This window comes from Epinephelus fuscoguttatus, linkage group LG17, assembly GCF_011397635.1.
Source record: "Epinephelus fuscoguttatus linkage group LG17, E.fuscoguttatus.final_Chr_v1".
NCBI lineage: Eukaryota > Metazoa > Chordata > Actinopteri > Perciformes > Serranidae > Epinephelus > Epinephelus fuscoguttatus.
Window position 1 is genome coordinate 7209822 of NC_064768.1, and position 14129 is coordinate 7223950.

The 14129-nt window shown below is 41.4% G+C and overlaps 1 protein-coding gene across 4 annotated transcripts in view; it reads left to right on the plus strand.

Annotated features, from left to right (window-relative positions):
* Nucleotides 1–14129, plus strand: part of LOC125904188 (collagen alpha-1(XIV) chain-like) — a 332522-nt gene that overhangs the window by 116808 nt on the left and 201585 nt on the right. For all 4 annotated transcript variants that reach the window (XM_049601434.1, XM_049601435.1, XM_049601436.1 and 1 more), the window contains exons 14-17: nt 3521–3650; nt 12594–12733; nt 13012–13138; nt 13296–13435. In XM_049601434.1, the coding sequence (XP_049457391.1) occupies nt 3521–3650; nt 12594–12733; nt 13012–13138; nt 13296–13435 (537 nt within the window). The remainder of the gene's footprint in view (nt 1–3520; nt 3651–12593; nt 12734–13011; nt 13139–13295; nt 13436–14129) is intronic.

The following is a 14129-nucleotide window of genomic DNA, read 5'->3' on the forward strand; positions in this document are numbered from 1 at the left end:
GCTTTAGTGTTGTTACCACCTCCTCTGCTGGCTTAATGGCAAAGTAACTGGATTCCCCCATTTTGTGATTGTACCTTTCATAAAGAATGCAGAATAATGGTGTAATAGTCCTTCCTTGAACAGGCAGTGTAAAAGGGGCTAATGGTGCACAACCTTTTGTAAGTGGGGGAAAACAAATCTGCTGCCCTCAGAATTACATTGCTTTAATCTAAAAAAAAAAACTGTTAAAGGACCAGTCAGAGGGTAAAACCTAATGAAAAGCTTTCAGCTGGTGTTAGAGATCAAAGGGAAGAAAACTGAATACTGATAGAAAAGAGAAACACATTGCTGGACAGCCACATACTGAGACAAGACAGCAGCTAAGAAAACACCAAAACCAAACTGGAAAACAAAAGATTTAAACATGCAGGTCACTGACAGGTAAATTCAGCAGTGAAGCAAGATGAGACAGACGAGGAAGTGGAGGAGAGGTGTGAAGGGCACAGCCAGTCATCTATATCCCTTTCCCATCAGACCTCATTACGCCTGCTGTCACATTCCCCTGCAGGCAGAGCGCAATAAAAACAATCTAGGAAGAAATTCAGAATCAGGATGGATGCTTTCCAGTGGCAAGGATGAGCCAGGTTCTGAGGCTTTGCCGTTGGAGCCTGGGCTTGGCCGGCTCGTGCTCGTGTGGCTTCCACTCGTCAGCCATGTGGGGACTCGTATGGGCCAAAGCCAGAGTCAAAGCCCATCCAGTTTGACTTAGACAAGTGCTTTCATCCACAAGAGCTCCAGGGGAGCAACAGTGGACTTCAATACAGTCTGTACCCAAGACAGAGACACACAGTAAAAGATGTGAACAGCAACAGGGAGATTTGGTTTAAATGGGCTCCAAAGACCTGTGTCCCTCAAACTGTTTTCCTGCCAACAAAAAAACAAAAGTGAGAAGGACTCAGTTTGTGTGAGGGAGTGACTTTCTGTCAGAGAAGGAAATGCTTCTCCTCAAGCTAACAATTGATTTCAGAAACAACAATTGTATTGAACTCAACTCAGAAAGTTTTGACTTTTCTCTTAGGATTATCATCAATAAAGATCTAATTAGCTAATTTAACCTCTGATGTTCTTCTCAATGGATATTTTGATAGTGATTTTTATTAAGACCCGATCACACTGAAACATGTTGCCAGAAATGCAAGTAGAAAAGCAAGCAAGTCTCAATCGCACATTCAGCCCTGCTCTGGGCCCACCAGGCTGATTTGCTTGACATGAAGGGGCTGCAGCTGGACTTTAAGCTCTCCACTGAGACCCAGACTAATGAAAACCTTTGAGGTCAGTTTAGCAGGTTTTCACACCAATACAGCAATCTAACTTTTGTCGTGTGTTTGCTGGGGATGCACCAGTTATCAGCAGATATATTGGCAGGGGTAGATATTAGCCTCGTTGCCTGCTGTTGGTCCTTCTGCAAATGAGATGACATTCATCACTGACAGTGACCAGTGCTTTCCTGTTGTGTCACATCTATTTTGCGCAGGCTAAAAAGCAGGGTTTGAAACTCATGTTGTCCCCTTGTCCTGGGGACAGTAGAAAATGTGTTGGTAATGAAGGGACATGCTTAACTCACTATTGACACCTCAGTGGATGCAACCTGTTGTTGCACTGATAATGCGACAAATTAACAACAAATCCATGTTGACACTAACAGGAGGAGAGCTAGTTAGCTGTTAGCAGCCAGTGGCAGGAACCAGGCCCCCAGGAAGTGCACCGGGCTTTGAAGCCAATTTTTGTAGTGGTCAAACAGTGGTACTGCAACTTCCCGGGTCTGTCTTGTGATGCCAGACTTTTTGCCATACACTTACGAACGTTGGAAAAAGAGACATCTATAAATCAGTGGATACACTTTTTTGAGTGTCACTACCCCCACAAAATGACTGATTTCACTATCAGGATTTAATCCATTCAGTCCGATAACATTTAAAAAGTCTAAAAGAGCAAATGATTAAATTATTTTGTCCCCATTCAAGTTAGGAGAGCGCTTAACGCCACTTGGCTGGCCAAAGTTGACTGTCCTCAGCCATGTTTGGCTGTGCTCGGCAGCCGTAAGTATCTAGTGTGCCTGCTTTATAGCAGCGCTGATCATACAGAAAATTTCATACTGTGGAAAAAAGCGATTTTGGCTTCATGTGCCGTTAAGCAACTTTCATGGGAATGAATGTAGATAGTGTAATGAAGGATTGAACAACTTACACATAGTTCAGTTATTTTATTTCACTGAAGATTTCTTTGTGTCCCTGGCACAGAAGGGGGAAAAACAACAACAAAATAACATTGGTGTTGGTACCAGGTCTTGGTGAAATTGTTATCTTTAACACTGGTATCAGTATGGGACCAGAATCAGTGCAGCCCTAGTATTTGGTTATGCATATGATAGAGGACATGACAGCAACAGGGCCAAGCCAACATGCCTCCTAATGCTTATATTACCTTGTATGTGTGAACATCAGTAGTACAAAAAAAAGGAAACTAGGCCAAAATTAAATGTAAATATACTCCACAGGAATGGGAACCTGCCGATGTATGTAATAACCATTTCATATAGGCTCAAACATCAATGGAGTATATCTGAAACATAAACATCTTCATGTCGGCAGCATGTTTTGAGTCAGTACCCAGATCCCTGTCTAAAATTCTGCATCAGTTATGGAGTATGACTCCTAAAATTTGGCAGTACATCTTATTTCTCTCAGGCTCCAAAAGGAAACCAATTTATTCATGGAATGATCAGAGAAGAAGAGCAGATGGACAAACATTTGTCAGGGCCTCCATTCTGCCAGATTTTTTTTAAACATCCGTTTTGTGTTTGGCAGAAGGTGAATGCTGGTAAAGTTCTGGGTTTGTGGCCATCGTGTGTTAGCAGCTGTATTACAGTGGAGTTAATCATCCGGCTGGAAACTGAACCAACCTCTGATCTGGCATCAGACTGTGATCAGTTTGTTAGAAATCATTTCACCTCTGCATGACAAATATCAGCTTACAGATAGAGAGAAAGGCATATATAATTAAAATACCGTAAGCTGTGTAATAAGGCTAAGTATAATAATGAGAATAAATGTAACTGATATATAAAGCATCTTTCAAAATGACAATTTGTTTATAACAAGAAAAGTTATACAGCTTTGAAATGGTGCATTGAGGTTCTTCAGACACCTGGAGTTTGATCATATATGTCACAGCTTAGATCACGAGGCACATGGAGCCTGAGTGGTCCCACCTGCTGACAGCAGGAGAATAAAAAAGGGCACAGCTCCATTCAGAACTCATCTTATGTAATCACAGTTTGATTCTCTGCTTGTCTGGACAGGACTGTGCATTGATGGAGGGATGATGGAAGAGTAGATGTGCTGAGCGGTAGATGATACGATAGATAAAAGGGACAGATGGGTGAGAGACAAGATAAGATGGTGAAAAGAGAGATAAGGAAACACTGTATCCTCTCTCTGCTAAAGGCACATACCTTCATGCTCTGTGCGCGTGTCTGCAGGTGAAGGTGGAGGGCTCGGTGAACGAGGTGGAGCTGGAGGGATTGACTCCTGACACGGAGTACACGGTGACGGTTTACGCCATGTATGGAGAAGAGGCCAGCGACCCCATGACCAGCCAGCAGACCACATGTGAGTCTCACACACACACACACACACACACACACACAAACGCAGCACTGAGCTGATCAATCAATTAACTGATAAAACCATGGACAGAAAATAATAGACTGGTCCCCTGAGATTAATAAATCCACATTCAAATGTTCCCTTTAATTAATTGCCTCAATTTAGCAATGTGTGACAGTTTGTACTACATCGTAAAAAACAAAGTGCTGAGCAGCTCCGAACAGAGATCTGTCCTCGTCTCTGCTTTTACTCCACGCATTGGAGATGTCTGTCCATTTGTCTTTGTCCTGTCGACTCCTATCTTAGATCTACAGTAAATACGTGGATGTACATCGGTTAAACACAATCTTGTCTTATCAACATCCCATAAATTTGGTTTAAGACTTAACAGATCATGTCACCATAAAGACCACCGGTGATCAGTATTACAATTTATTGTGATTTTTGTCTATTTTTTCAACACTATACCATGGGAAACAAGCAAGCAGCAATCTCTGGGGCTGAGAAATGAAGCCAACATGGAAGGGCCAAAAACTGCACTGTCTTTAATGGCCACTTGAGGCTGGCTCCAATAGTGAGTCATTCTCATAGATCCCCCGTTTAAAATGCTCAATTTTACAGCAGAAATAAACATGTTAACAGTCTGGTACAAAAACAGTTTTTGTCTCTATAGCTTCTTTCCCCATTCAAGACAATTCTATATAACTTATGTTATCAAAGCAGAAATTTGCACATAATTAAGGATGTGGCTGCATTGAGTGACAGGCCCTCTGAAAGGGTCACCACCGTCTATGAGTCAGATGCACCCCTTGCTCCACAGCTCCACACTCTTGTCCAAATATGGTCACTTCTGGCTTCAAAAAACCAAGATGATGGCTAGGTCCATTATTTTTATACAGTCCATGGAGATAAGTTGAATCATAAACTTCTAGAGACTGTAATGAGATATATTTCCAAAACAGTGCACATCATATGTCAGTTGGTGTGACTTTTATATCAGCAGCATCATATGCTGCATACAGAAATGGTAAATAATGGTGCTTTCAGACCCGAGTCCACTTGCTTTGGTCTGAATCAGGGACTAAGTTTGTCACAAAGTTACACAATTGTCTAGAGTTGGTTCATGTTCTCATGAAAGCATTTGAATTGAATGAAATGCCTTGTGTGAGAAAGCTTCTCTTGGTTGGTCAAAATTTCCATGTGAAAAAAATCCAGGAAGTAAACATGCATTGGATGTGCTGAATGTGCATATTAAAGCAGTACAGGAGGAGGTGCACATTAATAATCCTCCAGGTCTGTAACATGCAGAGAGTCAGGGTGGTAGAGGATGAGATCCCCGGTGCTGGGGTTTGTGCTGGCTGAATTCAAGTTGCTAAAGCCGCTCACTGAAGGCCAGTGCCACCTCTACATGGACCAAAATTAAGCAATTGAATTGTTAAAAAAATATTGCAATAAGTGAATGATTAAGTGAATCATTTTTTTTGCTTAGTGAAGAACCTGGGCTTTAAATGTGAAAGTCATTTTAGCGAACAATGTCAATAAGTTGAGGCACAAATATTTCTTAATGAGCTCTGTAATTTGCTTCCCTATAAATTATGTGTCTTGTTTCTTGACATTTCTTTTCAGGTTTTGTTTAATTATGTAGCTACATCTTTGAAGAGAAAATAAGTAATCAAGAAGATCAGGAAAAGTAAATGACAATGGGCCTCATTCACTAATATCTGCGCAGAAATGTTCTTACTCTCCGCAAAAAATAAGTACTTGCGCAAAATCACCGTGGGATTCATGACACCTGCGCACCGGCCAATTTTATTCTCACCACCGTGCGTATGTTAGTAAATCAGAACCATTCTAAATTGACAGGCGCGTGTCTGCGATCTGCAATCAGCATACTACCACGCCCCCATTTCTCCATATAAGGAAACCGCTTGCCTAGAGTTGATTCATGAATGAAGGAAGCGGTTACGCGAGGAGAGAAGTAGTAAATTTCACAGTTTGTTAGAAGTGATGGCGCCGGGTCTTACAGGAATGCCATGGGTCATTGTAAGATTGTGGAGGACACAGCATGCCAGGATGATCTTGCACACCTTCTCAGGAGTATAAAGTAGTTTTCCACCGGCCGTATCTGATCCAAACACATCCAACGGCCCTTAAGCACGCCAAAAGTGTGCTCTACGGCTACGGCTCAGTAAATGAGTCGTGGGTGCCTCCTGGCCAGCGGGCCACAGCCTTAAGGATATGGCAGTCGGCATTACAGATCATCTGCACGCTGATGGAGTGATGGTTTTTCTGTTCATGTTGTTGTTAATATTTTAATTGTCACAATGATGAGGGTGAACGTGTGTCAATTTCATGGTAATTTAATCCATTTGGCCAATATATTAGTAAATTAATGTTAATTAAATCTCTTTTTAATGAATGTGGTTTTATAGACTCTGCATGTACTTAAAAGGTATGTTTGCATTTTCTAAGTGAGTTCAGCCTTCCTCATTTGTGCGTACGCATGGTCTGAGGCAGTTGTAAATTTGTTCGCAGAGTAAGAACAAATCTGGGTAAGAAAATATTGTTGAATCCCGGATTTGTGCGTCAAATGATCGTACGCACAGTTTAAGCACAGATTTGTGCGTACGCACTGTTTGTGAATGAGGCCCATTGTGCTTTCTAAGACTCCCCTTAAGTTAAAATGAAATGAGCAACTGTCATATTTTATATTACACACATCATCTCTTGGTTTGCTCTTTGAACACAAGCATCTATTCTCTACATAAAATGTCAGTGAGGGAAAATCACTGCCGCTGATTAGTCTCTGGAAGTCAGCAACTGGGTGATGCATACTGGTCTTTCCCTGTCACACAGAAAGAAGAGAAAGACAGATTAGGAGAATCAGTTCTCATTGAGAAAGACCTACACATACACATGTGCACCTCTACTTCTATGCTTGTAAGGACACTCACCGGTACAGCACAATACATTCCCTAGTCTCTAAACCTTAATCAGCATAACTACAGGTCTCACGCCGACCTTTACCTAAACCTAACTCTGCTCTGAAACTAAGTTTTACCCCTCAAATAGTCCGAACTGTACACAATGTACTCATTTTACAAAACATGTCCTCAAGTCAAATTGGTCCTCACAAAGATAGAAATACAAGGTCACACTCATTCTCACTCACACAGTAAATATGAATATCACTGAGAAACTGTGAATGAGCTTTGCTAACTGTTGATGAAATTCCATTTCATTAAATCCCTGACAGATATTATGACCCTCTGAAGTCTCATCTCTAAATGCACTCACATTTCATTTACCACCACAGGACACTGAGATTTACTCACAGCTGTCTGATGTTGACACATCTCCTGAAAATGTATGTGGAGAGCACTTGCTCTTAGAAACCTTACAGTGAAGTGTAGGCAGTTTCTAAAGATCTGGAGTGCCACTGAACTTAGTGATCAAGAGGAGGCAGCTTTGTGCTCCAAACGCTACAGCAGCTAATTTCTCTGATCAGCGCGCTCTCTGCTTCTAATCACTCAAATCAGCTGCTGCAGATACGTTTCATTTGCAAAGTATTTGCATGCAGTTACGTGGCTTTTCCAGGATGGCTGCAGCATGTTGGAGTCGCGTCTCGGCACGTTTTCTGTCCCGACAAAACTGGCGACCACCGTTGCCAAAATCACTGCGTGGCTTCCTCTTGCTGTGCTATTTTTTGCACCTCACTTTCATTTTTAAGAGTTTTGAAGCCTTGGCGAGCGTGTCTCCCCCCTCTGCCCCCTCCATATCCCCAGCAGGCCCACTAATTAATGTTTTATGAAGCCTCCTTTAAGGTCTGTGGCCTGTGGCTTAAAGTCAGGGCATGTTTTTGTCTTTATGATGCGTGTAAGGGTTTGAATCCAGGTCGGATAAGGACACCGGCGGCTGTTAGAGGGAGGTGCTGGTTGTTTGGGGGGGGGGGGGAGTTGAGGTCTCTTTCAAATTACTTTTCATTTCCTTCATCCATGCAAGCAGGGCAAGCACGCCTCCATTCATCCATCCAGACATCATTTGTGCATACATTCAGTCATCCATTATGTTGTAAGTTCATTTCTCTTTATGTATATTTAATCATTCATTCATTATGTGCAAGAACATATCACATGAATCTCCTCTGACAGTCAGATGTGTTTTTGCAGTGATTATGCCTAGAGGGAAGATGGGGTGCATGATTGTATTTTATCAGCATAGGACATTTATCGAAAACTAAATTGATTTTAGTCCACATTTGTGGTTTTCTGCACTGCTCTGCTCATCAGCCTGTGGTCACAATTTTCCCCTGTTTCTTGTTTCCTGATGCATCTGGACTTGCGGGAGATGAGTTTAATGTGCTTTTCACTCAGCATGTTTATTCATAATCACTCAGACCCCATCACTCTGCCTTCAGTCGCCTCTCGTCCCTCATTTCATCCAGTTATTTAACTGTTGTTTCTGTCTTTGTTAAGACAAAATGAGCTTTAATGATGGCGGCAGTGAAAAGAGGCCACCACAGCTGCAAAGAGAAGGACCTTTATAAGAAGAGAAGCAGCATGATGGAGATAAAAGATAAAAGCTCTTTTTGCAAAATCAGACTTCATATTGGCTGTGATCATGACACGCAGTTTTTACATTGTGTTGTTCACTGTTAAAAGATCATACAAGTATACCATATGCCAGTGATGTTGCGAGGCAGGGGTCCTGCTTCTCTGATGGATTTAAATCTGAAAAGACACAGTAAACTCACCGTCCATGCATGGGTCACACATGAGTGAATGCAGGGAGAGTATCATGTGCCGAGGTGATACTTGCACTTAATGTGGGCAGAGCTTGATGTGATGGACAGGAAAAGGTAGCTATCGGCTGGTTAAACGTGGCAGCAATCAATGCACCCGCACACAGACACCTCCATTGCTATTGGCTGAGGCTGCAACTGTGCTGGTCAAAGTTCATGTCATATCTGCCCCTTTGCTTGCATTAAATGGAAGTGAACAAGAGGCCAGTATTTGCCGGTGTCAATGATGCTCGTGTGTGACTGTGCCCTAATGCTACATTCTAAACAACAAATCTGTACTGAAATCACTGTAACAGTGGCATTGTGTGATTTTGCTATCTTCTCATAGTCTTCTCCTGCTTTATGGGCATCAGTTATTTTAGTTTTCAGAGTGCTAGGCAGAGGAGCTAGAGGAGCCCATGGCTGCTTATTGTTAGGCCAAGGTTTCAGGAGTCAGAGTATTTAAAAAGCTTTGAATTTTGCATCACCTGGCCTTTCCTACCGATGATTGTGAACAAGCCAGAGCCCTGACAAGCTAATTAAGGTCTGAGACTGAAAAGTTGTCTGAGGGTTGAAATGTCCTGGGGTGCTCAAACTTTGCATGGTGCTCCTTTCCTTTTTTCATTCTAAAATTGTATTAAACAAAAATAATACTTTAATCTTGCTTAAAATGCTGATAAGCATGTTTCAACTTTGCATGCCACTGTAATCATGCTTCTGATCGATACTCTATTGTGTCATGTTGATGAAGACCTGATGATGATTTAGTGTCCAGGTGACACACCGTGTTGAAAAGATATTTTAACAGGCGGCTGCCATTTTCAGTATGTCCACAGTTTGTCTCACACACACAAGAGGCTGTTTTGTTTTTATTCTCAATGAGTGAAAGGAAAACAGGAAAACTCTTGAGAGCTCATTATACTCAGCTCTCAAGATGTGATATAAAGATATATATATACTGTCTATGGTTTTGTCAGTAAAGTTTTCAGATTTGCAGTTTTATTTGTTTTATATTCAGATACATGAATATAACTATATTTATAACATCAAACACCACAATTAAAAAAATACATATGTCATTGGGGATCCACTCAAATGGCCACCTGTGGGTCCCAGAGACTCAGTACATTAAAAAACCTGTCAACATCACTGCATGTGCAGTAGAAATATCAACTGTCAGAACTACATGAATAAATGAGAAGTGGTCTGTAATGCTGCATTCATCAACACCTTGATTAAAGAATGAAACATGGTAAACAAATATTATCTTTAATTTTGGGTGATTCTGATAGAATAGCCACCCATCTTCTGATCGAATGGGTCTTTTAATGTAGTGGGGGCTTTTACATACTTTTGGAAACTTTGGAGACTTACCTATGCCTAAACTTTTTAATTTCCCATCCTCCTCATTCCTGTGCTGACCTCGGCTTGACCTACAGTAAAAGCAGAGGCAATCTCTGCCTTCCTCCCTACTTCTCTGCTGCTTTGTCTTTATCCTGACCCCCCGTATAATTGAGGTGAAGCAATGGTGGGCACAATCAGGATTTTAAGAAAACAGATCAGTAATTCTGAAGTTTCCGAGAGTAAATCAGATTCCCTGGCTGAATCAAGAAAAGCACTTCCTCCAGGGGAGGGAGAGGGAGTAGGAGGGTGAGTGATGGAGTGAGGGTCTGTCCACTTTATAATTAGAATAGTGGAATTCAATAACCCTGGTTCAAACACCCATGAGTCTGTGCGTGCGTACGTGCATGTGAGTGCAAAATGTCTTACATACTCCAAACTCAACTAACCTTTGACCCCTTTACAACAGCAGCTCTGTGGCAGTCAGAGTTTCTCTTATATTCTCTTATATTTAGTAATTAAAATGATATATGAGGCCATGGAGTTTGCTGTGTGATTTGAGTTTGTGTTGATGATTACAACTACAACTCCAAATCAACTTTATTCATAAATTTGTTGCTCAAAGTGCTTCACATAGCAAAATTAAACATTCAAGGTGCTATATGTAAGAATGTGGCCAAACTGGTTACTGCACTACTACTGCTGTGAGTCGTGTCTGCCCCCCCTCCCCTACAGATTCAAGGTTGCTGGACAGCAGCACGCTAGAGACTGACTTGTTTGCCCATGGGCGTCGCTGCATCCTTGATCTTCGGTTTTCCAGAGCACCGTTCAAGCAAGTCCGGCTTCTCTGCTGCTAATGCTGCTGCTGGGATACAGTTGAGGAGGAGCTGGCTGCTAATGCTATGTACCGGGACACTGCTAATGCTGCTTGCTGTGCTGCTAACGTTTGTTTCTCAAAAAAATCAGTCGGTTGAAAGAATTCGAAATGTCCATCCCATCTAGCTATGATGCTAGTTAGCCAACTTTGGCTAAAGCTTACCTGTCGAGGAGAAGAGTAGCCACTTCGACATCCGATTTCAAATTCTTCTCCGCTTTCAACCGTCTCCACCGTTCAAAAGCATCTCCTATAGACCCTCGCTTTGCCTCGACTTTTGTCTTGGCGTTTTTGGGAATCAAAACGAGGTCGTTTGGGTTTAGTCGCACCGTCAGCAATTGAAGCTCAGTCGTAACTGTAACTGATGCTGAGACTCTACTGACTGTGTGACTGGTAGACAGCGGTGGGTGGCGCAACAGGCCAAAACACAAATTCAAAACATAAACATGATTTGTGGACTGTAAAAATGTTTTTTAAATGCGAATATTCTGGCTGTACTATTGTTGTCGGTGAGATCAGTATGTATGAACATTATTCCTTAGTCTCTGTGACATATTAGGAGGATTTTACGACTATTTGCTTTAGATTTCTTACATATAGCTCCTTTAAATTAAAAAACATAAAACAAAAATAAATAAATCAAGACTAAAACTAAAAATCATTTAAATGATCAAATACTAAAAAATCAATAAATGTAGGTATAAATGAATTAACACCAGTGTTAAAAATAATGTAAAAATCTATGATTAAAACTTAAAAACTAATGCTACAACATTACTTCAAATTAAAATCAAACCTAATATTTTTTCTCTGCTTATTTACTTTTAAACAGGAGAGTTGCAGTGAAGAAGTTAATGTTCTCATATTTTATTTTCAATTATTTGTGAAAAAGCTTTGTCTCTGTTGTTCCTGTGGTTGTAGAGATAAGGCAAGGTTACTGAGCACATTTCTGCAACAAGGCAATTCAAAGTTCTTTACATAAAACATTAAAAGCATCGAGACCAAATGCAAAAGAAAATAATTATGAAATAACTTTTAAATTAAATTAAATTAAAATGCCATTAAAGAGCCAAGAAAATAGAAAATGAAATTAAAAACACAACTCAGACAGGTTTAAAATACAACAACACAGTTACAGTACAGTGTAAGAAGTGAACTTAAGAGTTGCAGCAGACCTGCAATTTTCTAGGAGTTTGTTCCAAATAGGTGGTGTATAAAAACTAAACACTGCTTCTTCGTATTTAGTTTTGACTCTGGGGACGCAAAGCAGACCTGCCTCAGATGACCTGAATGGTCTGGATGGTTCACACTGTAGCAGAAGTTCAGAAATGTATTCAGGCCCGAAATCATACAGTGCTTTAAAAACCAACAATAGTGTTTTGAAATAAATTCTCTGGCATACAAAAGACCTCAGAACTGATGTGATCCACTTTCTTGGTGTTAATGAGGACAGGAGCAGAAACGTTCTGAATCAGCTGCAGCTGTGTGGTCGATGTTTTAGGAAGACCTGTGAAGACACCATCACAGTAGTCAAGTCTACTGAAGATAAATGCATAAATGCGTTTTTCTGAATCCTGCTGAGACACAAGTCCTTTTATCCTTGATATGTTCCCAAGGTGATGGCAAGCTGACTTTGTAATTGTCTTAATGTGGCTGTTAAAATTCAGCTCTGATCCATGTCTACACCAAGATTTGTGGCTTGGTCTGTGGTTTTTAACATTGGCAATTGAAGGTGAGCGCTGACTTTTGATTGTTCCTCTTTGGATCCTTGGTATAAACCAAACACAGATCAGCTGGTAAACAAGCATCTTATGTTCAGTTTATCATCATCCTCTTGTAGGATTTGCAACAAAACTGAAGTTCAGATACAACAATTCAGCAGAGATTCGATATGGAAGTTTACAATGTCCTCTAACGTTAGCTTTCTGTCCTTCATCTCCTCACAACTCAGTACCGCTGACGCCAGCAAGGAACCTGCGTTTCTCAGATGTGGACCACAGCTCCGCCCGGCTCACATGGGACTCTGCTTCCAGGAAGGTCAAAGGCTACCGCATCATGTATGTCAAGACCAACGGAGTACAGACCAATGAGGTGAGGGGATCCTGCAGGCCTCAGCCACTGAGAGCAGAGATTACAAACCTCGTCTCAGAATGCCAACTGAGCCAACAGCAACCACAGGGCTGCAGCTCTGGAGATTCTGAGTCATTGCATGTTTGTAAAAATCCACACGGCTGGGTGGAGCTTTTGTGCACTGTGATGTGCCTGAACATTTAAACACCATCAGGTTGCACATGTTGACTTAAAGAATAAACCACTCCGCTGAGGAAAAATCTAAAATATATGTCACATGTTTGGTCATGTTTCTTCAGGTGGATGTTGGCCGTGTGACATCCTGGTTGCTAAGAAACCTGACTTCCCTGACAGAGTACACAGTTGGTGTGTTTGCCGTTTACGATGAGGGACAAGCTGAGGCCGTGACTGACAGCTTCACCACGAGTAAGAACAAATATCAGTATTATTACCACACAGGCATTCTAATCATATACAAATTTAGACCCCAGAAATATCAGAATATACATAGAATTTTTTTAAATGGTAACATGAGCAGTATGTCTATGTTACATTGTTACTTTAAGTGTTTATTTGTGTGTAGAGACCGTCCCTGACCCGCCAGACCTGAGGAGCAGTGACATCTCCACTGACAGCTTCAGGGTGTCATGGCAACACCCAGCCTCTGATGTGGTGCTGTACCGCCTCATCTGGACGCCCACAGATGGAGGAGACAGCGAAGAGGTGTGTGTGTGTGTTCATGTTTTTCATACTTAGAAGTAAGAGGAAGTTCAGGAAAGGTTTCCCTGCAGGAATCTTAGGTGAGAATATCAGGATTTTAATGTGGGAGATTCTGTTTGCACCCAGGAGTTGGTAGCTAACAATGCTCCTTGTCTATTGACACACCAGAGTGTATATTACCGGAGTCCTAGCAACGTCGAAATATGACATTAACATGAACGGATCTATTCAGCTATTCAACTAAAGTTTATGTACACAATGTGTCTTCAGCAGCTTTACACACCCTAAAAACTGAAAATATGTCAACTAAGTCTAAAAAGAATAAGCCAGTGTTGACTCACAGGTGACTTTAAACCCAGTCACCTGTGTGAAAGTCTGTGCTTAATCTACTCACTCACCACATCTTTCTCCGTCTGTGCACCGTGTCGCTCATCGTACTACGTCACCTGACTGTCTGGCAGCAAGATAGCAATGTTTTTCTAGTAAATTGTATCCAAAATTTGCGAGTACTACGCCTAACCATGACCTCTTTGCCAAATAGCTGCAATTTGACTGTTCTCACCTGGGTGCAAATGGTCTAGGGCAACACATTCTCACTCCGACCTCATCACATATCGACGTTTGGTCATGGACTTTCCATGTCCATGACATGCAAGGTATCCTGAGTGTGTTAGTTGTTGACGTTTTAGGATGCCGT